At 39.5% G+C, this 25,116-nt stretch overlaps 2 protein-coding genes across 3 annotated transcripts in view; one reads left to right on the top strand and one right to left on the bottom strand.

Annotated features, from left to right (window-relative positions):
* Positions 1-239: 239 nt before the first annotated feature.
* LOC121736027 (dynein light chain Tctex-type 1-like) lies at positions 240-1,975 on the top strand. The gene is made up of 3 exons (XM_042127060.1): positions 240-341; positions 476-641; positions 1,821-1,975. Exons 1-3 carry the CDS (start codon positions 315-317, stop codon positions 1,973-1,975), a joined length of 348 nt encoding a protein of 115 aa, XP_041982994.1. The 5' UTR covers positions 240-314.
* Positions 1,976-9,267: 7,292 nt separating this feature from the next.
* LOC121736025 (histone-lysine N-methyltransferase trithorax) overlaps positions 9,268-25,116 on the bottom strand; it is a 33,641-nt gene continuing 17,792 nt past the window's right edge. For both annotated transcript variants that reach the window (XM_042127057.1, XM_042127058.1), the window contains 5 exons: positions 15,363-24,944; positions 14,845-15,068; positions 14,439-14,566; positions 13,604-13,803; positions 9,268-13,251 (listed from right to left, as the gene is read on the bottom strand). In XM_042127057.1, the coding sequence (XP_041982991.1) occupies positions 13,078-13,251; positions 13,604-13,803; positions 14,439-14,566; positions 14,845-15,068; positions 15,363-24,944 (10,308 nt within the window). In that variant the 3' untranslated portion in view covers positions 9,268-13,077. The remainder of the gene's footprint in view (positions 13,252-13,603; positions 13,804-14,438; positions 14,567-14,844; positions 15,069-15,362; positions 24,945-25,116) is intronic.

Below are 25,116 nucleotides of genomic sequence, written 5' to 3'. Positions count from 1 at the left end.
GAAGCGCCGCGGTGAGCGTACTGTGACATAATTTCATAGAGAATTACAACCGCCATTTGCAAAATAGTAGTTCCAAGTACACTCACTACTGCTTTTACATAGCAATCAGCGCCAATATGGCGACTTTCAAATAGGAACATTTTATTGATCACTCCAGTGTATTATAGAGGTCATTGTCATTTGTGATTTGTCTATAGTCAACTGATGTTTTCATATTTGAAGCCTTTTTTAAATGTTGAAAAAATTGAAGAATCTTCAAAATAATTTTATTAATTTTAATTCTAAAGAAGAATTCACCACTTTTAATAAATAATATGGGTCAAGGTGATCAAGATGAAGAGGTATATAGCAATATAATATCTTGAAAGTTAAAATGAGCCGCTATGGTGAGCCACCACAGCGGTTCTACTACTATAATAGTCCTTATGGCATGTTTGAGTCTTTTGTTTACTGTAGGTACTGTTAATTTGTACAGAATGCATTCGACGTTGAAGAGGTGCAGAAGATCGTCAGGGACAACATAGAGCTGTGTCTCGGCGGCAACATTTACAGCCACTCGCGGTCTCCGCAGTGGATATCCAACATCACAGAGAAGACTATCACGCGGCTCAACAAGTTGAACAAGCCGTTTAAATATATTTGTAAGTATTTTATTAAAGATCAAAAGTTGAAAGACACTACTTTCTACTCTTCAGACTTCAGCGTAAAACAAAGGTTCGCCCTTAATTTTCATTGTGATTATTATTTCGTACCTCACGAGATCACTCCTGCAGCTCGCTACATAGTACATACTACACAGTAAAAAAGATCACTCGGTAACCGTACATTTTGTTCATGTAGCATGTTATTTTCGTCGTGGTATTAATACTCTGTATGTGTCAAATTTCATCAATCGGCCTACTTGTTTTGGAAGACAGCCTATTCGATGTTCGAAGCAAACAAACATTACCTGAAACCTAAGGGCCTTCGCCCACTGCGACTTTTAGTAGCGATGCAGTTGCGCGTTTATGAAGCGCACGACTGCATCACTACTAACGCGCGTTAGTCGCATTTGCAACGCGATACAGACTACATTAGTGATGCTAACGGTAACGCGCTACTGCATCGCGACTGCATCCATGCGAACACGCCACCGTAGAGCGACCGTGGCGGACGACATCCGGGAAAAAGTGGAGGGAGGGAAGCGCGGGAGTGGATAACGCTTCGGGTGTCTGCTCTTCGGTTATCACGTGAAAGCAGCATCAAAAACAACGTGACTAATGTTGCCTCAACGGTCCATCTTGCTCGTTAGTGAATCGCGTTTACATCTCGACAGAAGCGCAACAGTATTGCGTGAGCATCGCAACTGCATCGTGTTCAGGTGGGTGAGGAGTGAGGACACACAGCTAGCGACTGTATCGATGCAAATCCGCGACAGTTTCGCGACTGCATCGCTACAAAAAGTTGGAATGGACGCGCAGCCTAATACGAGATTTATACTCGCGTCTCGTGGCTGCCGAGCCACGAGACGCGAGTATAAATCTCGTATCGAGCTGCGAGACGCGCCGCGAGCCGTCGCGGTGCGTCTCGCAGCTCGCGACTCGAATTGCGAGTGTAAACACAAAGCTCGCGTCCCCCCCGAGGCCTCGAGCTCCTTTGAAAACCGCTCCCGACGCGAGCTCGCCGCGAGCTCGAGTTTACACTCAGGGCTCGCGGCGCGTGTCGCGGCTCGTCTCGTGGCTCGCGCGCGAGTGTAAATCGAGTATATAAGACCTTCTACAAAGATTTCCGAAAAAATTATTTTATGTTTTTTTTCGTTCAAAATGCTCGCTTTGTTCCAGTGCGAGTTACGATAACGCAGAAGAACGGTTCGGGTCTTCATACGGCCGCAACATATTTCTGGGACACAAACACAGATGGTACTTGCACAGTACGTTGGGAGAACAAGTACATGTACTGCATTGTCAATGTATGGGCTTTAGCACTACAGCTCTAATAAAATATGTTTAAATCTGTTTAAAAAGTGTTTTCTTTTAAACACATCACACATGTTACATCAGTAAAAAAAAGTAACTGTCAGGCGAAAATGGCGCCAAATTTTAAATTTACTTCTGGCACTTCTGAAACTCATAGATTTTTTTAGACGGGAAAAAGGCCCACCACACATTCCCACCACTGCATCTCCTATGTCGCCAGTTTGACAAATTGGTTCTTGACTCATGCCAGAGATCACACTCCCAGAGTGTATTGTGATGAGCAGTTTGTTCTTGCGGACTGCCTTCGGTCGAGCACTCGCAAAGATGAGATCGAACTAACTTGAATCCATGAAGTTTAGCTTTAAAATTTCCGTGATCAGTTAGGAATTGTGCAACGCACATAGCGAGTCGTTCACGAACCGAAACCTTTGATCGAGTTATCCCACCGATCCTGCCACTCGGATATAAGATTTTGTATTGTAACGTCTAGCGGTTCAAATAATCTATTTACTTTACATATTTCTGTCTTTCATGCTTAAGAAATCTGGGATCGTATTTTTTATTTTTGTTATATAAAGCAGCTCGGCGCTGTATTTCTAAGTCTACAGGCAAAACACCAGAAAGGACAGGAAGTGCTTCAGTACTGACCGTTCTATATGCTTTACATAAGAATATTAATGCGAGGCGTTGGCTTTGTAAAAATTTACACCAGGCTGCGCCTATCGCAGCCCTATCTCTTCGTGAGTAATTTGTATTCTGTGCCCTATCTGCCCATACTGGTGAGCCGTAGCATATTCTGCCTAAATACGTGGCTGTAGGTATATATCATTTTTAACGTTTTGAACGAGAGACCCCCATGTAAACGTCGATATTTTAGTAAAACTATAGAAACTTTATGCTTTCTCACCTATAATGCTCATGCATGGCCTCTGCATTATTGTTTCATGATAAATCAAAAATAAATAGTGTGCCTTTACTTTAGAAATTAGAGTGGCCAAGAAGATTGCAGCATTTCTAGGCTGGCAAGGTAAACGGGTGTTGGGGACGATGGTGGCTCAATTAGGACAACGTGAAAGAATAACCAACATTTTATTACCATTTAACATAAAAGTACATTAAACTTATCTAGCACAGTTATCTAGAACTTTTTGACAGCTCCGGAGCAGTCCCGAGAAAAAAGGCGGCAAGCCAGTGACAGTTGTCAAAATATCCCGCGCTCCGTTCTTCTTCTTCTTCGACATACCCCCGGGCGTTGAAAATTTAATTTTCAACCCTCAACAACTGGGCAGTGGACATATCTTGCTAAAGGCTCGACGGATGATTCCAGCAGAGGTGCGGATGTCGGCCACTCGAGCAACGCCGTCAGATCCAGGGAATATTGTGACGATTCGGCCCAAACGCCACTTAAGTGGTGGTAAATTATCGTCTTTAACAACGACCAGAGTGTCGAGTTTGAGTTCCTTCTGATTAAGACGCCATTTTGTTCTAGTTTGGAGCTCAGACACGTACTCTTTACTCCATCTCGCCCAAAAGTGTTGACGGAGCTGCTGAATATGGTGAAACCGCGACAAATAGTCCTTATTATCAATTTCTGTCTGCGGCAAACCGGTTAAAGGGCGTCCAATTAAAAAATGTCCCGGCGTCAAAGGTGTGCAGTCTGATGGGTCGGATGATAGGGGGGTCAGCGGCCTTGAGTTTAATATGGCTTCGATCTGTGTTAGCAGGCTATACAATTGCTCGTAAGTTAAATGACAATTGCCCAATACTCTTAGCAAGTGAAATTTGGTTGACTTCACGCCCGCCTCCCAGAGACCGCCAAAATGAGGAGTATACGGTGGAATGAAATGGAACGAAACGCCTTCGTTTGCCAGACTCTCACCCAATGAATTGCAATTAGATTTTAAAAATTTTGAAATATCGTTAAAAGCACCGACAAACGACTTTCCGTTATCTGAATAAATATTAAGAGGCTTTCCTCTCCGCGATATAAATCTATTCAGTGCTAATAAAAAGCATTTACTCGTCAAATCCCCCACTAGTTCCAGGTGGATAGCTTTAGTAGCGAAACATACAAAAATCGCTATGTACACTTTAACTAGCCTGCATCCACGACCCTGACGACTGGCAGACATGATAGGACCTGCGTAATCAAGGCCTACATTCTCAAAAGGAAAACCGCTTGTAATGCGATGTCGCGGGAGATTGCCCATGATAGGAGTAGCAACCTCACCTTTCATACGGCAGCATCGCACACACTTATGATAGCAGGCTTTCGCCAAATTGCGACCTCCTATAGGCCAATAAGTTTCTCTAATGGTAGCGAGCAATAATTGTGGACCTGCATGAAGTAGTCTTTTATGTTCTGACTCAAACAACAACCTAGTAAAAACGTGAGTGGACTGTAATAGTATAGGGTGTTTTTTATCATATGAAAAATCAGAATTATTTAGACGGCCCCCAACTCGCATTATGTTATCATTATCTAAATAAACATTAAATTTAATTAAGGGACTCTTTTTAGGTAAATCCTTCTTAAGTAGAAGTAGTTTATACTCGGGAAAAGACTCCCTTTGACACGTCTTAATTATTAATTGCAAGGAAGTCGTCACTTCCTGATTACTTAAGAAGTTTGATAGACTTGCTTGCCCTCTGCAACGACTAATAAATCTCAAAACATAGGCGATAGAACGCAATAAACGAGTATAATTTGAAAAACGACTAAAATCAATTAAACCTTCATTAATGTTACTATCTAGAACAACACACAATGATAGATCAGGTTTAGTTTCCGGTAAGTCATTTTTTATGATATGTTTAGGTTGAGAAGGCAGAATTATTGGTTCCTGTTTTAAATAGTCTGGGCCTGTCCACCACAGATCCGAAATCCGGAGGGAATTTATATCCAAGCCACGAGAGATGAGATCTCCTGGGTTGTCTTTTGTCGGAACGTGGAACCATTGACAATTTCCGGTTCTCTCTAAAATTTCAGCAACGCGATTCCGCACAAAAGGTTGAAGCTTGGAAGGAAAAACTTGCAACCAACTCAACACTATGGTGGAATCAGTCCAAAAATATGTGCTATTTACCTTACACCGAATTGAACTAAATACCTTCTCGTAAAGACGAGCTCCAGTAAGAGCTCCGCATAATTCCAACCTCGGAATCGTCGTTGGTTTGATTGGGGCGACTCGACTCTTGGCTGCTAACAAACGAATCGTAACGTTATTGTTATTATTGACGGTACGGACATAAACGCACGCACCATACGCGCGCTCCGAAGCGTCGGAAAAGACATGTAATTCAAACCTTTTATACGACTTACAAACAACCATACGAGGTACTTTAATTTCATTTAATAATGGAAGTTCCTTTAGAATAGTCTTCCAGTGTTTCAGAATGTCTGCACTAAGAGGCTCATCCCATGAAAGTTTCTGCAACCACAGACTTTGTAATAACATTTTCATAACTATCACAGCAGGTGCTAACAGACCTAAAGGGTCAAAGATTTTTGCGATGACTGATAGTAAGTCTCGCTTAGTATTGCCATTCGGAAAATCCAATTTTGTGGGAAAGTAAATTTCATCATCATCAGCATTCCAACCGAGACCTAATAGCTTACTTGGCTCATGAGACCCAAGACTCAAATCAAGTGGTGTGCATGAACTTGAAGGCACTAAACGAGGGTCATTAGACTTCCATTTTCGCAGAGTCATCCCAGCTGACGCGAGCTCCTTCGTCACTTTCAGCCGAATATTTACAGCATCATCAAAATCATTACTTCCTGTAAGCAAGTCATCAACATAGAAATCATGTATAATTATCTCTGAAACTTTAGGATCACTACAATCAATACCAATCTGCTTCAAACATCGAGTTGCTAGGAAAGGGGCACTGGTGGTGCCATAAGTGACAGTGTTGAGCTGAAAAACCTTTATTGACTCGGATGGATCGTCTCGCCAGAGTATTTGCTGCAAATACCTATCATCTGGATGAACAACCAGCTGGCGGTACATCTTCTCTACATCAGCTGATAAGATGTACTTATGTTGCCTAAACCGGAGTAAAATAGACATTAAGTCATCCTGAACGGTCGGTCCGATCATTTGAATTTCATTAAAAGAAATACCTGATGATGTAGGAGAACTGGCATTAAACACTACCCTTAATTTTGTTGTAGTGCTACCTTCTCTTAAAACCCCATGGTGAGGTATGAAATATGCTTTATTAACTTCAGGGTGTTGACATTCAGACATATGAGAAAGTGATTTATATTCTGACATAAATTCATAATACATTTTCTTTAAGTTAGGATTGTTATTTAACCGACGCTCTAAACTAATCAGGCATTGTGTAGCCCGCTGCATCGATTTTCCTAAAATATCAGAATTTTGCTTTAAAGGAATGCGAACACAGAAACTTCCATCATCTAAACGGAATGTGTTCTTAACAAAATGTTCCTCGCATAACTTCTCTTCGGGAGAATATTGTGAAGACTGCAAGTTAACTTCGTCTAATTGCCAAAATCTACTTAAATCAAATTCACTCTTATCAGACTCCACATAAGTGTCAGATATATTTGAAAAGTTACACCTGAGGTTGTTGCCAAAAAAAACAAAATGACTTTTGGATATTATAGGTCCTGAAATGACCCAACCTAATTTGGTTTCAAAAAGGACAGGCTTTTTATCACCTAATTTTAAGTTCCTTGATCCCATTAAATCCCAAAAGATATCAGCGCCTAGTAAAATATCAACTTCACCTGGCTTATAAAATAAAGGATCAGCTAAACAAATATCTGATGGTATTTTAAGATACCTAATGTCAACTTCATGATTTGGCAAACAACTAGTAATTGATGGTAAGATGAAGCAATTAATGTCAGATGCAAAACTATTATCCATAGATTTCATGCTAACCCGACACATCTTACTTATGTGAGAAGACACATTATTAACACCAAGAATGTTTTTATTAATTTGACAAGTTTTTAAATTTAACTTTTGAGAAAGCCTCTGTGTAATTAAACATGATGTGCTACCGCTATCTAATACCGCGCGAACAATATGTTCACGATTATTGGCATCAAATAATTTAATTAATGCGGTTGACAATAATACATCACCATGTTGCTTAACATCACATGAAGGAGAAAGCTTAACAGACAATGTCAAATTTTTATCATTTGAACCACTAGATTTAGTGGGTGGTTGCGCCGCTGATGATGATGAAACACTGACAGGTAAGTGACCTCTCTCATTGTGAGTGTTACTACCTTTAAAATCATCTAAATGCACAAGTGTATTGTGCCGGCGCTTACAAAATTTACAACCTTGCTTTTTGCAACGGTTTGCAAAATGGCCTGGATGAAAACAATTGTAGCAGACTTTGTAACCAGCTAACAATTTTAAACGAGCTTCATTACTCAAGCCAAGAAAATTAGAACAGCTTGATAAACTGTGATCACCTTTACAGTTCGGACAACATACTTTGTTCACTGACTCTGAATGGGTATTATTTTGTACTGACACCATAGATTTAAATTTAGAACCTTGCCTACCAGTGGTTGAATGATTATTACGTGATAATTCTAATGTTTCAATTAAGTCAGCTCTGTTGCGAATGAAATCAATAAACTTGTCAAATGTTACTGCGACCTTCTTGTCAATGCGACCCTTATATTGTTCCCACTCTCTATAAGTTTTATTATCTAATTTTTGAGTGACAATAAATATAAGCAGAGTATCCCACTGCTTGACAGGCTCGCCTAATGACTCTAAGGCGCGAATGTTTTTATTTAACAGGTCAATTAGTCGCTTTAATACAGTTGATGACTCTTTAGTAATGTTATCAATATTAAACAAAGCTGAAATATGATTTTGAATAAGCAAATGTTTGTTATCATATCTCTCACATAATAACTTCCAAGCAACTGAATAATTAGTAGCAGAAAAATCAATAGATTGAATGACTACAGATGCCGATCCCTCGAGGGAAGCCCGAAGATAATGGAACTTATTTATTTCATCAATATCATTATTTGAATGAATGAGGCTAGTAAATGTGTCACGAAATTCAAGCCAACAGTCATATGTTCCATTAAATTTTGGTAACTGAATAGTGGGGAGCTTAACGAGCTGATGACGAGCACTAGCACTGATACTCCTATAACTGACATCAGCGTCAGCTGTGTCTTTATTGTAATTACTTAAAATATCCTGAGCACTTGCTAGAGCTTGATAATACTGAGACTCAAACTCTGCTCTTACTGTATACTGAGCTTGAACATCATCGACTAAACATTCTAATTGTAATTGTACCTCATCATACTTATCATATAAAGATTCTAATTTACCTATACGTAATTGCAATTCCTTGGCGTCTGTACTAAGCAAAGTTTCTTTCTTACCCAATTCCAAGCAATAATTTATGAAATTAGTTAGTTGTCCTTTATAACTCCCTCTCTTTTTGACCAATTCCTTTATCTCCTCATCTTTGGCCATCCTGGCAGTCGAGTGTGGTCAACCTGGAATTGATACAGTTAACTAGTTAGCTAAAAGCTTAAACAATAATGTATACTATAACAAAGTTGGATATATCTTTCAACAGTAATAATAAGTAAAACTAAGTTCACAAAGCTTAAAACATTACTATTATGACAATTACAACTTACAATAGTTACTTTTGTGTTGACAAGTTGATAATTTACCAAATAACTTAGTTACCTAATAATATTATGTTCTTAAACTAGGTATGAAAGTTTTACAAAACTTACTTGAATACAGTTAGAACATTACTTAGTGCACTTAAAGTGTCCTAGGCACAAAAACAAAGATTAACAATGTAGCAAATTAACCATTAAAAGTTGCCAAAAGTCAAGGTAATACAATAAGTGAAAAAAGTAATTACCTTATGGGCTAAACTTTTATACCTTACGTTCTGCTAACATCAGACATCTTTATGAAACGTTTTCCGTATGAACTATTAAGAGCCGCTGACCCATCTTCATTAAATTTTCATCCGGCTTCGATCCAGGACCATGTTGGGGACGATGGTGGCTCAATTAGGACAACGTGAAAGAATAACCAACATTTTATTACCATTTAACATAAAAGTACATTAAACTTATCTAGCACAGTTATCTAGAACTTTTTGACAGCTCCGGAGCAGTCCCGAGAAAAAAGGCGGCAAGCCAGTGACAGTTGTCAAAATATCCCGCGCTCCGTTCTTCTTCTTCTTCGACAACGGGACTTTGAAATAAAACGATTATATAAAGCACATTTTAGTATTTTATTTTTGGTAAATTTTACCACATTACAAAATAATGACAGAAATAAATAAAATGTATAGACAGGTCAAAGGACTATGCGATTGTAAAATTGGTGCTTTTAAAGCAATAAAATATAATAATAATAAAATTAGGCAAAATGGCATGTGTTTATTTAAAATTAAAAGCAAAATTGTAAACAATATCAAAAAATGATCACCTAATAAATATAATTATTCATCACGTAATGTTTTGGCTTTCAAATAATTTGTGTGTGCTACAGGGTGTTTTCAAATTTACAATAATTACAATTTTTACCCACATTTTTATTGAAATTATGGATGTTTTTACATTTCGATTTACAAAAGTTTAGGACCCTATTATTAGGTGATTTTCCCTGACACACACAACACAAAATGTACATGCTCCTAATTATAAACAGATTTAAATTATTACTCATTTATATTAGAAAATATAAAAACCAATTTAATAAATAAATTGACATTGTTAAAAAATTTACAAATACACAAGTTAGGAGATAATTATATGAAAATAACATTTTTAGTATAATATATATAGACAATTAATATTAACATAGATGTACAATTGATAGTTATTAAACATTACTGTACTTTTTATTTATTATCATAGGTCGATGTATAAATTCAAATGACACCAAATGGAATTAGAATAGTGTTGTCAGGGATCTTGAGCGCTTTTTAAATTTTGTAGACATATAGCTGCATTAAAAAAATTAAAGAAGTTGACACCCAATAATTGGCCAACTAAAAGTAGATGAGAATTTTAGGGGACATTATTTTGTAATACCTAAAGATCGTCATGGTTACTATAAGAATATGGCAATAAATTTTTTATTGTCCTACTCTTCAAGTACCTATATATAGATATTTGACACGCTCAAAATCCCTGCCTTACTATTAGCAATATACAATCAACTGATAAACAATGCCGTTGCAGGGCTCAATAAAGACTAGTGCACATTTTTTTCTTTTGTATAATAACATTAAAAAACGATGTTGATCCAAAGACTTCAGAAACCTAAATATGACTAAGAATATGTACTACAGTTTTACGATAAAGCCATAGTTCAGACGGAAGTTTAAAAATTGATGAAGTCATAGTTGACAGAAGGGCACTACGTCTTTAACAGTCAGGGGTACTCGTGTAGAAAAAGAAACTTAAAGATCAGTTACAAATGCTGCAATAATGATAATTGACCATACATAAAATCATAGACAAGCAGTTCTATAGTAGTTAATACTGTTTTTATAATTGTAGTCCCTTTATCTGAATCAGTGATGGAGAAATTATTGAACAAAACACCGCACACATTTAGCATTTTAACAATCAGAATTATTACCAAATGTCATTAATCATAGATAGATTCAGTTAAATATGTTGCAATGTAGCTTTTGCGCACTTAAATCTTACAACAGCCCATACATTACCGCCTTTATACCATCATTCATTCTTAAAAAACATTATAAACCTACATGCGATTTTTAATAACTTGATTGTGATTTCTATTTATGGCAATAATTATAGTAAAATGGTCAATATAGTTGGGCTGGTAACCATAAAGTTATAGGGTAATTTTATTTTCACCTGGCCAGCTATAATTTTTAATTTTCCTGATTAATGAATACAAACTGGCCGAGTAAAAATTGAAAGCTACATTGCAATTTTTTATAAAAAAGCTATAGTTATGCACATGTATTTAAAATACAATTTGCATGTTTGTGTGTATAATATTTTACATACCACTCTACAATAGAAGACAATGTAGATCGGTATGCAAAAAGTATACCTGCTAGTTTCATTTATCGACTCTTAAAACTTATGGTAGTTCTTCGAACATGCTGTATATGAGTTTTAAAACATTCGAAAAAATACATGTGCATAAGCCAGACTGTGAAATCCTATGTCGTACAATGTGATGATACTGTGATGCTAAGACTCATTTGTAAAAATGTATTAAAATTATATGGATTCTAAAAATTTATATCAACAAAAGCTGTGCTGAAAACATTTAAAGCTAACAAATGTGCATTTTCTCGTTAAAATCAGCTTGGAGCGTACAACAGTCTATCCAAAGGGGTCCAATAAAACAACTCCGCGCCAAAATCAAATAACTCATGTCCTTCCATCGCACTATGTCGCATCGCGTACCTAATGTCAACACGACGCAAAATGTCCAGATCGAAAAATGACATTGTCATACTCTGTAGACATCTAATTATTGAGTGAATAACTGAGGGATGCAATCATTTCTTAAACAGCAAAACTACCCGCGCAAGTCTGAGTTCAGAGATTGTGGATGTGTAATATTGTGGGTGTAAGACATTTTCCACAACGTCATTTTATAAGTGTGACATTTCACGTCATAGTGACATTGCGAACCGTACATTTTGCGGCGGGAGGACATTATATCCAGTACATAACGCTCTGTAAAGTACATCCTACCGCTATGACTACAATATAACGATTTGTCGCTTAACCAAGGGTCATTATTATGACAGATTATAACTCTTATTTACAAATTCACTATACAAATACTTATTAAAATTACTAAAAAAAGTAACATTGTACTCGTAACGTCGCTACCTCAAATGTACTCGCATCGATAACAACTAAATCCATCTCCTATGTACACGTTAGTCGAGACTTAAATGATCACAAGAAGAAATAAAATGAGGAACAAATCTAAGCACTAACCATTCCCACCAGAAGGTGAACATATCACATCGCGTCGAGTGGACTCACTTAAGCCGTTCGCAAACATTCTTTAAACCTAAAATACCGATTTCAAAATATTTACACAATATAAAAAAAACTTATCACAAAATAATATAGAACCAATGATACATCCAACATTTTTAACACTGGGTAGATTCAAAAAGAGATCATAGCAAGATTCATGTGGAGTCGCGACGTAGCGTCGCGCGACGTCGCGGGCTCTGAGGTGGGAGCGTTCGATATGTGATTGGACTTATTGTCTTACATATATACATATAAAAATTGCGCTCGACCCAGCATTTACGGTCCCTCAATTCCAAAATAAAATCTAAAATCGTCATCCTATCATAGTTTTTTTTGTCACATCGATATTAGGTACTCCTATCATTAGTATAAAATCAGTTATGTACTTCTAATATTATGCTAAAACGATCAAAGATAAAACTAAGCTGTGCTACAAAATAGTATCTATACGATGACAAAACTCCTAAATTTCAGCACAGCTTGTACTCGCTAATGTCCAGATAAAAACGACGCCGACTGCAAATCGCAACTGCAAGTCGACTGCACAACGCAACTGCAAAATGCATCCGCAAGTCGATAGCAAATCGCAACTGGCAATCGACCTCAAATTACGAACGATAGTACTACATAATAGGACAATTTTAATATACAGAATGCAACAAACTATTTATATTTTTGCAACACGCTGTATACGAAATGGTCACTTGTCACTTAAGTTCTTCTAATGTTGCAAAATTTAAGAAAATAGTCCGATATCTATGCTCCGATTCTACTATTAAATTAGAAAATTAATACAGTTCCGTTCCTCGTTTGATCCAGTCCCTTTCCTATAAAACTACAAAGCAGCATTCTCACGAAATATCAAACCAACTTATTTAATGTTCATTTTTACATTTACGAGAGTACTATTTACTGTTTGTTGGAAAACGGGTTGATTCCAACGCGTAACGAAGCTGCAATAATCACTTAAAATATTAGAATCGTATTAGCAACACCGACAGCGTCGTTTTGCAGTCTGCCGCTGCGTTTGCTGCTGCAGACATATTCTAACCATGAAACCGCTCATAATTGACTCACTCAATTTAGGTATTTCCGGCATTTCTTGGCCCCGCACGTGCAGGGTATTTTGACCTCCTCGAAGGGGAACTTGTAGTCGTATGTGAGTTCTTCGCCGACGGAAATGCGCCGCAACGCGAAGATCAGGATGTGCTTGTGTCCGTGTATATCGACGACGCGCGAGTAGCAGTTGGGCTGTAAACAGATTTCACTGTTAGTATAAAGGTGTATACTCGTTTCACTGAAGAGTCTCCAAGTCTTTTAGGATCATATTTTTATGTAAATTATCTTTTCATACAAGAAAAATTTATTCACATAGTAGGATATTGAAAAAATTCCAATAGTTGTTTAATTGTTGAGTTTTTTTGCATTAGCATTTCTTTTCCAACAAACTTTGCCGCAAATTTATTATTTTTTAATTGCAAACTTGTGCAGACCCAAAGAAATATCCTCGTTTAAACAACAGGGGCCAGGCCAATAGTGGCTTCCGAAAGACCGGCGCCGAGATTATTGGCTCTGTGTAAACTGTAAAGTATAGTTGACTCACGTCGCACGAGTGGTTGATGAACCTGGCGGCGTTGCCCTTGAGCGTGGCGTCGACGACGAGGTTGTCGTCGATGCGGAACATGTAGCAGCCGCCGCCGCGCCGCCCGCCGCCGCCGCCGCCGCCCGCCTCGTACAGCTTCTCCCGCAGGTCGGCGAGCGCCGCGCGGATCACCTCGCCCGCGTACTCGATCACCATGTCGCCTGGCAAACAGACGGCGATATACTTTTGAAACCACGATCACATATTATTATATATCACATAATTATACTAGATGACGCCAAAATTCGTTTATCACGTGGGAACCGTAAAAATTATCCTATGTCCTTTTTCGGGACCCATAGTATCTCTATACCAAATTTCAGCAAAATCGGTTCAGCGGTTTGGGCGTGAAGAGGTAACAGATAGACAGACAGACACACTTTCGCATTTATAATATTAGTAAGGAAGTAAGGATGTCCCATTGACTCTTGCACTATAGTGAGAAGAAAATATGAAAGATAGAACGCTATGACTATGTACACATACTCAGTCATCGAGTCGCCTTAGAAAGAGATGAGGACATAATCTCACTCGCACTAGAGTGAGACACAGGATATGTGCCAAATTCCAAGAAAATTAATTCCACAGTTTTGAAATGTTTTCAATGCAATTATCAAAACTCATGTATAGAATAAATCATTTTAGACTCAAGCAGGGAGCAATACAATAATTGTTTTTACTTTAGAATACTTTTTGTCCACGATTACGCCAACTGCCAAGTTGCAGTTGTTGTTTAAAAATTGCCACCTCTATCTAAATATGAATATGGTACTTTATAATTTTGGTTTACACATACCTTCTTCAATGTCCCGTTTACAGAACAGTCCCCTGCCGTGAATGTGCGATCTGTAGACGCCGACCGACACCTTGGCAGTCTCCTTCAGCTGTCTGAACCTCATTGCTAGCGGTAGTGTTGCCAGCCTCCTAAAATTTTAACCAAAATAAATAGAGTCAGTAGAATGTCAATAGAGTTCTGTTACTCAGTATTTATATTAGAGAGTAAAGACAGGGACATATTATAACAAGCTTGATGCTGTTTCACTCGCGAACGAAAAATATGTTGTATTGGTCTTACGTGGATCATCTGAGTGAAAGAGACAAGTATAGTAAGAGCAAAAAATATAGAATATTTACATTTTACTCAATAAAAAACCTCACTGAATTTCTATAAAAAAAACAACTATTTATCACAACTGCAGTACCTGGATATAGAACTCTCCACTTCTTGTCCGGTCAGCGGCGGCGGTTCCTCCCTGTAGGGCGAGGCCATCCAACTGAACATGTCGTGGTTGGGCTTCCTCGCTATGGGTCCTGTACGCGCGCTGCCCCAAGGACTCTCCTTGAAACCCTCGCTCAGGCCCAAGTCGTTGTCCCAACTGCTCAGCGCTCGCCCGTGACGGATCTTGTATTTTGTGCAGCGATTTGCCTGCAAATTGAGATTAGGTTAGTAATAAAATCAAATAATATAATGTATCTTATACAAGAAAAAGGTGAAGTTTTTTGCTGGCATCGGATATCTTCTAATATATAAAGTCGGGTTTTCCTTCGTGACGCTATAACTCCAAAACGCACGAACCGATTTCCACGGAGGTCTATATAAAAAAATCAGAAAAAACTTCAAGAGAAAAGCAGGAAAACAGTGTTTGCCGGGACAGATACTTACTTTTAAAACTAAAAAAACTGTATATATTTGGTCTAATATAAGGATCGTAACGCTTACCCCTGGAAGTTGTTCGATCAAGTATCTGAGAGCGTTGTTGTTCAGCCCCAACAGATGTGCTCCAGAAAGCGACGAAGATAGATTATATTGAATTGACGGGAGTCCAGATTGTTTTCTTGCGTTCTGTACAGCTTCCACAACTTTCGCCCAGAGATCAGTCAATGATGTAGAAGAATAGGAGAACCCGTCTTCTGAAGAAACTTCGTATATTAATTTCGGTCCATCGTCTTTCACCGGTTCGGGCACTGGTTTTGGTTGAGAGAACTTATTCTCCTGACCTTTGGCAACTTTGTTCTGTTTCTTCGTCGCAACTGCATCTTCATTTTTCTTATCTACCAATGGTCTCTTCAGCAATTTGGTTTGCGCATTTGATAATTTTGGCGGCGCTACTGATTTATTGATATCTTTCTCCACTAAAACTTTTGGTATTTCAGGTTCTATTTCCGCGTCCAAGCTCGGTAAAGAATTATTTTTATTACCGATGTCAGTAGGTGGATTGACTTCTTCTCTAACTGTGGCTACACTAGTATTCGCTACCTGCATCTCGGTGGACAGTTGTATAGCACGAGCCGCATCCATTTCCTCTTTTTCTCTCTTCGCCTTTTCTAATTCCATCATTCGCTTTGACTCCTCGATTGCTTTCTCTAGATCGCTGTCTATAGTTTCGTCTTTCATATTCAAATCTGGCATATCATTACTCACTGGTCGTTGTTTAGGTGCGGCTACTTTATTGCCTGAAGACTTGGAGCCTTTGCTTTGACCATCTCTGTGAAGAGGTAGCACTCTATTCATTGGTCTCATCGATATGGGATTAACAACGTTCGTCGGAATACCAGATTGCTGTGTAGGACGCGTTTTAGGTAGTGATATACTTGCGTTATTTTGGTTCGGAAGGTTAATTGGATTATTTTGCACTGGTATACAAATCATGTTATTATTACTTTGATTTTGCAGCAGATTTGCATTAGGCTGCAGAGGAAAGTTTAGATCGGTGGCTTTAGCTGCTATTTTAGGATCAACGAGATTATTTTGTACTGTAATATTGACGGTGTTGTTACTGGAATTAACATTAATATTCATGGGTGCACTATTGGGAATGGCTTGGAATGGAACATTAATGGTGGTCCCGTTATTTTCTGGTTTAGGTTGGTAGGTCAGCGCGTCTGCTGAAATGTTAGAAACGCTACTGCTACCATTGTTAGTCACAACTCTGATATTATGTTGCTGAGAGACGTGTTGACTGAAATTATTATCAACATGTGCATTATTATTAGATCTGTTCTTCTCAGGTAAGTTGATCACTCTATTGTTGTTTTGAGAGTTCATTTGCATGAATCCAATCTGATTGTTGACCGAAATTGTGTGATTCTGTTTATCGTTATTGCCAACAATATTCAATTTTGAGCAGTCATTACTGGAAATATTCGGAATCGCCATAGTATTATTAGACTGCTGTGGAATTAAATTCTTCCCTCTAATCTGTTCTTGTCCAAATTTAGGTATGTCATTCACTGGTATATTAGGTCTATTTAGTGGACTATCCAAGTTAGTAATTTGATTTTGCGTAGTATTATTACCACTCATAGCACAACTGTTTATATTTATCTGAGGGTTATTCTGATTTTGGTTATTCAATATCTGCTGGTTTTGATTGTGAGCACTGTGTGTTGAAGTGTTGTTTAACATCATATTATTGGAATTAACAGACATCAAATTGTGGTCATTGGTGTTGTTGCAGCTCAATAACATATCGTGTCCTGGCATATTATTCTGGCTGTTGTTACCATACATTGAATTATTGCTATTTAAAATCATATTACTATTGCTTACGTTCATTCCATGCATCATGTTGGCATTGCTATTCATGTTCATGTTAGCAGTAGTGTTCATATTGGTAGGCAAGTCAAATGACGTCTGGTTACTAGAGAACTGTGAACTGTTGTTTGAGCAACTGCCACTGCATGAATTTTGGAAGTCATTTTTGATATCTGGTATATTAGGAACATGCATCAGTTGGTTACTGACGGACTGATGGTTAGTATTAGACATTTGCAAAGAATTGTTGAGGTTGTTATGCATGTTCATGCTACCCATGGAATTAACATTGTTCATTTGATGTTGAATCATATTCGAATGTTCCATAGAGTTTCTGTTATTTTGCATTTGGTTTAGGGAGTTTAAGTTCTGCATTCCCATTGAATTATCATGTCTGTTATGCATATTTCCTAATACATTAGAGTTTTCGACTTGATTATTTAATCCATGGTTAGAGTTATTTCCGGGCATATGGTGCATGTGCATGTTGTTCTCCATTTGTTGACGATTGTGCATCTGATTTGATACATGTTGATGCATGCCCATTAAGTTATTATCCATGTGTGTTCGATTGCTTTGTATTTGCATCGTATTAGACATTTGGTGTTGATGATGGTGACCAACATTTTCCATTTGCCTATTTGATTGCATCGACATCTGTTGATTCATATGCATATTATTCTCCATCTGGTTGCGGGCATTCCCGCTTGACATATGCACATTCATTTGTTGCATCGAGTGAACTTGTTGGTTGTGAATAGAATCCATTGATCTATTGTGAATTTGATGGTTCATATTATTCATTGTATGACTCTGCATGTTATCATTTAGCATTCTGTTGCTTTGCATATTTGAAATATTAGATAAAGATTGGTTCATATGCATATGGTTTAATTCGTTATGATCCGTTCTGTTCATGTTATGGCTATTAGATAATCCGTGAATGTTAACGTTTTGATTCATATGACTGTTCGATTCTGGTGTGCTTCGATTTGGCAGCATATTATTCTGATTATGGTTTTGTGATTGGTTTATCATATTATCATGGAACATTCTATTGTTAGATACTTGGTTCATTTGCATTTGATTGCTGCATTCTATTTGACGGTTATGCTGGATTTGACCATTCATTATATGAATTTGATTCGATGAGGAAGACATCGCGCTTGAATCGTGCGATATCATTTGCATATTGCCATGCGACACATTAGACATAGTCATGCTAGAGTTTGCTATGTCTATTTGTTGATTATTTTGATGCAAGTTTTCATTAGAAGACTGTATATTGCCACGATTATTAACCAATTCATGGCATGACATGTTCATATTCGGCATAGACGTATTAACCGTATTCATAAGCTGAACTTGTCCATGAGAACTACTCGGTATTGATCCCATCTGATTTTGATTATTGTTTATAGAAATAGAATTCTGATTGTTCTGCATTTGGGGACGAATCATGTTGTGGGGTATAATGCTGATTGAAGGAGAATTATTAATGTTACTATTATTGTTTGCAACTTGGCAGCTACTCAATTTATGTATATTCATCTGATTATTCATACCCTCGTTGGAATGTTTCTCAGTATTTCCCAAGTTCTGGAAACATTTTTCATTCTGCATGTGCTGTTGGGCATGTGGAGCCATTATTTCTTGTGAAAAGTTTAAGTGCCCGTCTCCTGTTTTAGATAAAGCATTTATCTTACTTAGTTTCAGCGTCGTGTCAGGATCGAAAGTATTGGAAACACTCGTCGAAGGAGGATATATGTTTCCAGCTGTTATTTGAATCATATTATTAGAAGAAGAGTGATTCGACGAATGACTACTGACTATCATATTAGACTCAAATTGATGGGAATGCATTGAGTTCTGCATGGAGTTTACAGCGTTATTCATTGACATAAGGCAATTAGGATTTTCTTTTCCAGACTCGGAATGCGGAATTTGTCTATTTGTAGTTATGTTATTTAAATTCATTATTGAGTTGTTAGAAGTGTTCAATTTTATTCCCATATTGTGCAAATCTATCTTATTATCGATATTTGAATTGTTGTTTGTATTTATTTGTCTCCAGGGAGTCGGTGATTTTATACTTTGAGTTACACTTATGGTGGGCATACTTGGATGAGATGAACTCTCGTTCAGGTTTCCGCTTATTTCAATCACGTGAGAATTTTCAATCTTCATCGTATTATTCTTGTTCCCTGATGGCGCAATCGAGCTCGAAACTATAGGTTGTGAGAGGGGAATAGACTGCATCGAGAACGACGTTGCAGTGTTGGGAATGGATTGCGATATAGCCATTAATGGCTGCCCAGTTGATGACACAAGCGTTACATTAGGTGTTAAAGTAACAGTATTCGGTTTTGAAATAGTAGGTCTGGATAGATGTTGCGAAGTATTTGCAAGACTCATATTATGTATCTGTGATGTTATCGGGTTCAGACCATGCTTAATGTTTATGTTATTTCCAGCCTGTGAGCCAACTGCTATAGGAAGCGGGCTCATTTGAATAACTTTAGGAGTCTGGCGATTGTTGTTGACTTGTTTATCCGGCAATGGTTGTAAAGTCAGGTTGGGTACAGACGTCTTTACAGTTTTCAGTGTTTGCGGTGATGATTGCACATTCTGAGCTGTCACAACGTTAGCGACTGAAGATGAAGCTTGAGAAACCACACTATCACCGACATTGTTTACCACGACGTATCCTGTGGGGACCTCCACTATGGGTTCTATTTTACTCGCTTGGAATACTTGAGTCGTCGTAGCCGAAAAGCTGCTATTTTGTGCGAGAACTCCTTGCATGGCCGTAGACACAAATTGTTGTGACGACATCACCGTATTCTGTACGATAGTCTCTAAGCCGTAGTAGACGGGTTGGGTCGTTGTCAAATACATACAACCTGACGGGTCGGTAACCATCTCCAATGTCGGCGTTGAACCCAACAGAACTTGATCATTACAGAACTGCGGCAATATTGTACCCTGAGGCAAGATGGTAGTGCCCGTGGCTGGCGATATCAGAGTGTTTCCTTGGGTGGGTAAAGCATTATGAATTATAGTAGATTGTCCATTACCGATTCCACTTTGAGAAACCACAGTTGCACCTGCAGTTTGTAAAGTATTATTTGGCAACAGTGTTGCGGTTTGTGAAGAAATGTTTCCTGACGTCAGGCCTTGTATTGTTCCTTGTGGTATTATGGTAGTCCCGTTCTGTGTGTGTATCGCCTGAGGTAGTATCGTTGGGCCATTCGGACCCTGAGATATTATTCCTTGCTGAATCGTTCCTTGCGGTAAAATTGTAGCGCCTTGTTGAATTGCTTGCGGCAAAATTCCGACATTTCCTTGAGGTAGAAGTACTGGTATACCTCCACTGGGCACCGCTACCAGGCCACCAGACTCGGTTTGTTGAATTTGGAATGTTTGAGGTACAAGACCACTCTGAGATATGAATTGAGTCGGTGTGGCTTTAAAGTCGCCTTGAGGGCCAATCGTTGCTATGTATTGCATATTTTGGTTCTGTTGCTGGGATAGGGCTTCTACATAGGCCGACATAATATTTTGGTTCGTCACCGGTTGAACAATAATAGACGGTTGCCCAGTTTGGTTATTTGTTTGCAACTGTATGACAGTATTCCCTGGTCCGATAGGCGTCTGATTTATAGTTGTAAATGTTTTTTCTAACTTAGTTTGCCTTTTCGTTATTGTGGTCGGTTTTGGCATCGGTCTACCTCGGCCTCTGTTTGCGGCTTGGAATATGGGTTTCGGTTGAACGGGTTGAGGCTGCTTTTTAGGAGACTTTTGTGTCGAGTTAGGGAGAATTATTTGCTGTTTATTTTGAGTATTCGGGGACGTCAACCTCTGTGCAGTCATAGCCGGCATGACAATTGTGGGATTCCCTTGTAACTGAGGTCGAATCATGGGTTGTATGTTTTGAATGATTGATGTTGTTGGCATCCCTTGAATGGAATTCACCGGCAGAGCAATCGATGAAGCACTTGCCATGTTTGGAAAATTAGCGACTTGATTTTTTCCATGCATCATTCCCTGATTTGAAGGTATCGTTAGGACTTGATTAGAGTTCGACGATATAACTTGAATACCTCCAGGTCCAGATAGCAACTGAGCCATATCTGCATTCCCTTGTATTTGTTGTATATTCGCGTTGCCGTTGCCAGGTTTAATCGTCGTGCAAATGTTATAGGGTAGAAGACCCGGTTGAGAAATAATCTGTGGTGTGACGATTTTCTGGCCTGCTGCAGAACTAGACTTAGGCGGAAGCAGCATCTGTGGCGTGACAACAATTTGCGGTGACGACAAAACTTGTTGATTTGCGGATACTTGAACATTTGTTGTTTTACTTTGATCGAATATTACCGTTCCAGACTTCATTTGTTCTGTAAACGTCATTGTCATTTCGTTTCCTGGTCCAGGAGATGGCGTCTCAACGATCGTGCCGTTGATTGTAATTTGTCTCGTGTTTATGGATGTTCTTCTGGCTGAAATGGTTTCAGCTTTAACTGTGTTTTCCGTTCCACTCACCATTCCAGCGTGAATAATCATCGGCTGAGCGAAAGCACCCCCGAACGCATTCTGTAGGGTCGTCAGGGTTCGATTCTCGGGTGATTTGGGATTTTCACTTTCACTTTCGCTGGTCGACATCATGTCACAAGAAGGTATGTGTCGATCGTACGACTCCTTATTTCTGTAGGTGCAATGACACCTGTCACATCTCACGAGCTCCTCCATGTGTCCCGGTAGTCCCGACCCATCATCCGAGGGTCGCATCACTAGTTCGGGCTGGCCGCTGATGGAATTTCCAGCTATTGTGACTGTGTAGGTGCTCTCGGATCCCGTAGCTCTGTATAAAAATTGATTGCCTTGGTTCTTGTTAAGGTTGTCATGTGGATGATTATCCTCGGCTCCGTCCAATTGTTGTATGGGCGTGAAGTCGTCTCTCGGACTGCCCGGCCGGGAGCTACACGTACTTTCGGAGCTAGACCAGTCTGCGGCTCCATCTAATTGAGATATAGGACTACACTGAATTTTTGTGTAGAAATCAATAACGTCTGGATAAAATCCTTCGTTTTTGTCATTTTTATCGGAATTCGGATCATCCTTTTGCTTCGGCGACGTCGTTCGGTAGTTGATGCCCGAAGAATGAGGTATATCAGTGCAAATAGTACTGCTGGTCGACGTTTCCATTTTAGGCTTTTTGTCAGTTTTGTCTGTCGTTTTAGCTGCCTCCAGTGCATTTTCAATACTTCTCGGGATGGGACTCATTTTTCCCGTCACTGTAGACGTCTTTCCCATTTTACATCTTTTTATGGTTGACGATAGTAAGCTTGTGTCGAATTTGTTGTTCCACGTGAGACTGGTGGAGCGCTGTTGGCCTCGTCCTGTAGTCAACGACTTGATGTTGGGATTTTGCAGAAGCATTTCTGATTTACTTCTCTTCAGTTCTTTGCTACTCGATTCCAATCGAGCATACAAAAGTTCATCTATGAAATCAGTGGAACGCGAATCTGACTTGTCGTCGGCCTGATTCATGACCCCAAAGAATTCGTTCTTCAAATCCATCGCCACGAGGTCTTCGTATGACATCAGCTTCGGGAATATGTCTTGCATTGAAATGCCGTCGAGAAGATCATGATTTAAATCTTCGAATATGGCATCCTTTACTTCTGGAGGTAGCAGATCTGCGGTATTCTGCGGTTCGTCCTCATCCTGCTGCTCCTGCTTGCAGATAGTGTCCAGCATACTATCTACGACTTGTTTCACTGCTATGTCTTCTAAAGTTAGAGTATTTCCAAATTTAATAGGTGACATGTCACTTTTTAGTATCAGGGCTGTCTTATTGGACATACTCTGTAAATTCTCGTGCCAGGCGCCAATTTCTGCCATAGTTCTCTCGACAACTTGAACATCCATGGAGTGATCGACTGTAATGTTCACTCCAAAATCAAATCCAGGTGTTGGCTCAGCAAGTAGGAGCTTTGTTTTTATTGTGTATCTTACTATTTTTGTCGGTTTTTTAGACGACCAAAATAGCCGACAGCATGAGAAATCTACGGGCATTAGAAATTCCTCGTAGTCGGAGACAGATGGGACAATCTTACCGAGACTCAGGACAGTCAGAGATCCCATTAGAAACTGTACTTTATTTATCTCGCTGTATCTTTTCTTCTTCTTGTCTAGCTCAACGTAAACCGGTCTCGTCAATTCAAAATCTGCATCCTTTTGCAAACTATTCTTTGGTACATCTTTACCATGCGTGGGGCAGAATACTCTCTTGTCATCCATAAAAGCGCAGTTAGCTTTTCGTGCACACGCGTAATGGTATGTTTCACTGCAGTTCTTAGCACAACAACCTACACTTGCACCTTTTACTTCACATTCTGCACACTTGATCATCTTTCCTCTGGATATTGCCGAGTGGACGTTTTGTAGAGATCCGTCGATTTCTTCGAACACTTCGGCCGACCAGAGCGCACAATTCGCATGAATCCAGTCGTTCTGACCACAGTATAGTAGTCGTCCTTCCATAGTAGGCGATCCGTCGCCGACCGTTTTACACAGCACACAAAGTCGCGAGTCTGGCACCGGATAGAACTCCAGGAGATCCTCCTCATCCGTCGGTAAGTCTGGTTCGAGTTTAGGCACAATTTGATCGAGCGCCCGGTCAATGGAATGCGGAGCCGACTTGAGTCCCTTCGGGTCGACCATTTCGACGTCTTTTATCGAATCGGAATCTTCCAGCTCCCCTTCGACTTCCAAGTTCGGCTGAAGACAGTTGTTCTGGCAATCAAACCACGGAAAAGTCTCGGAGAACAGCTCCTTATAAATGTCTTCGAGGTCGACATTCGACGTTCTTTCGATGACCTCCTTCATGTCGTGATTGAAATCTTTTAACGACACATACTCGTCACTGTTCACTCTCTTCTTTATGTCGAGTAGCGAAGGTGACGCGATTCTATTTATGTCGTCACTCATATTTTGTTGAGACTCTTCCCCGGGAACGGCCAATTCGCGACAAACCGGCGGGCTCAGATCTCGTTCACTTCGAGCTTGAGGGAACGTCTTCACCGGTTCATCGTCGTCTGATATAGGTTCGTATTTATCGATGGCCGCCTCGTTCGTCTCCATTTTAGTCTCCGTTGTGTAATTCTCGTGCACTTCAACACACGAGGAGTTAAAGTTGGCCTTCGTACTGTATAGGCCGGTCGAGAAACATATTTCCTTGTTCTGCATTAGAGGTTCCTGTAGATTGACCACCTTGTGTGTGTGTGGAATGTCCTCCTTCTCCATGTCAACGCCGGGAATGATCGAGGGGCTCGGCCACGCCTGGGACGAACTCGGATCGTTCGGTTTCTGCAAGGCCGTGGTTTTTCGGCCTCGCGATGTGTTCCTGTAGACTTTTGTTTCAGTCGTTTTTATGGATTCATCGACATTTTCGAAGTGAAGTTTTCTTATGGCCTGTGGGGTCATAATCCGGAGCGTCTTGTTCGGAATGGGTGTATTTTTGTGTGGCGTTAATTTCAGTAGAGCGCACGCTTTCTTGTTTTTCGCCAGTAGTTTGAGCAGATGTAGTAATCGTCCTTTCAGATGTTCCGTCAGCATTTTTCTCCACGGAGGATCATTCGGCATGCACTTGCAACAGATGTACTCGATCGACGGCGGCAACGCCGATAGCAGCTGGTAGCCCTCCCCGGATAGACCTTCGCAACTCGCGTGGACCCATCTCGCGCACCAACCACACTCCATCATCTGTAACCATAGACAAAAAAAATATTTATTTTCTGAAATGATCGGCTTTAGAAGTTAAAATTAGAGTTTTTTTTTATAAAATAAGGGGGCAAACGAGCAAACGGGTCACCTGATGGAAAGCAACTTCCGTCGCCCATGGACACTCGCAGCATCAGAAGAGCTGCAAGTGCGT

Source organism: Aricia agestis, chromosome 18 (genome assembly GCF_905147365.1).
Source record: "Aricia agestis chromosome 18, ilAriAges1.1, whole genome shotgun sequence".
NCBI classification, from domain to species: Eukaryota; Metazoa; Arthropoda; class Insecta; order Lepidoptera; family Lycaenidae; genus Aricia; species Aricia agestis.
This window is presented reverse-complemented; position numbering and strand designations above follow the sequence as displayed.

Bases quoted from the DNA above. Each gene is read 5' to 3' on its own strand.
- LOC121736027 (XM_042127060.1), top strand. From the start codon at position 315: ATGGGTCAAGGTGATCAAGATGAAGAG. The intron at 342-475 runs GTATATAGCAAT...TAATTTGTACAG, and splicing joins AAGGTGATCAAGATGAAGAG to AATGCATTCGACGTTGAAGA. The intron at 642-1,820 runs GTAAGTATTTTA...GCTTTGTTCCAG, and splicing joins CAAGCCGTTTAAATATATTT to TGCGAGTTACGATAACGCAG.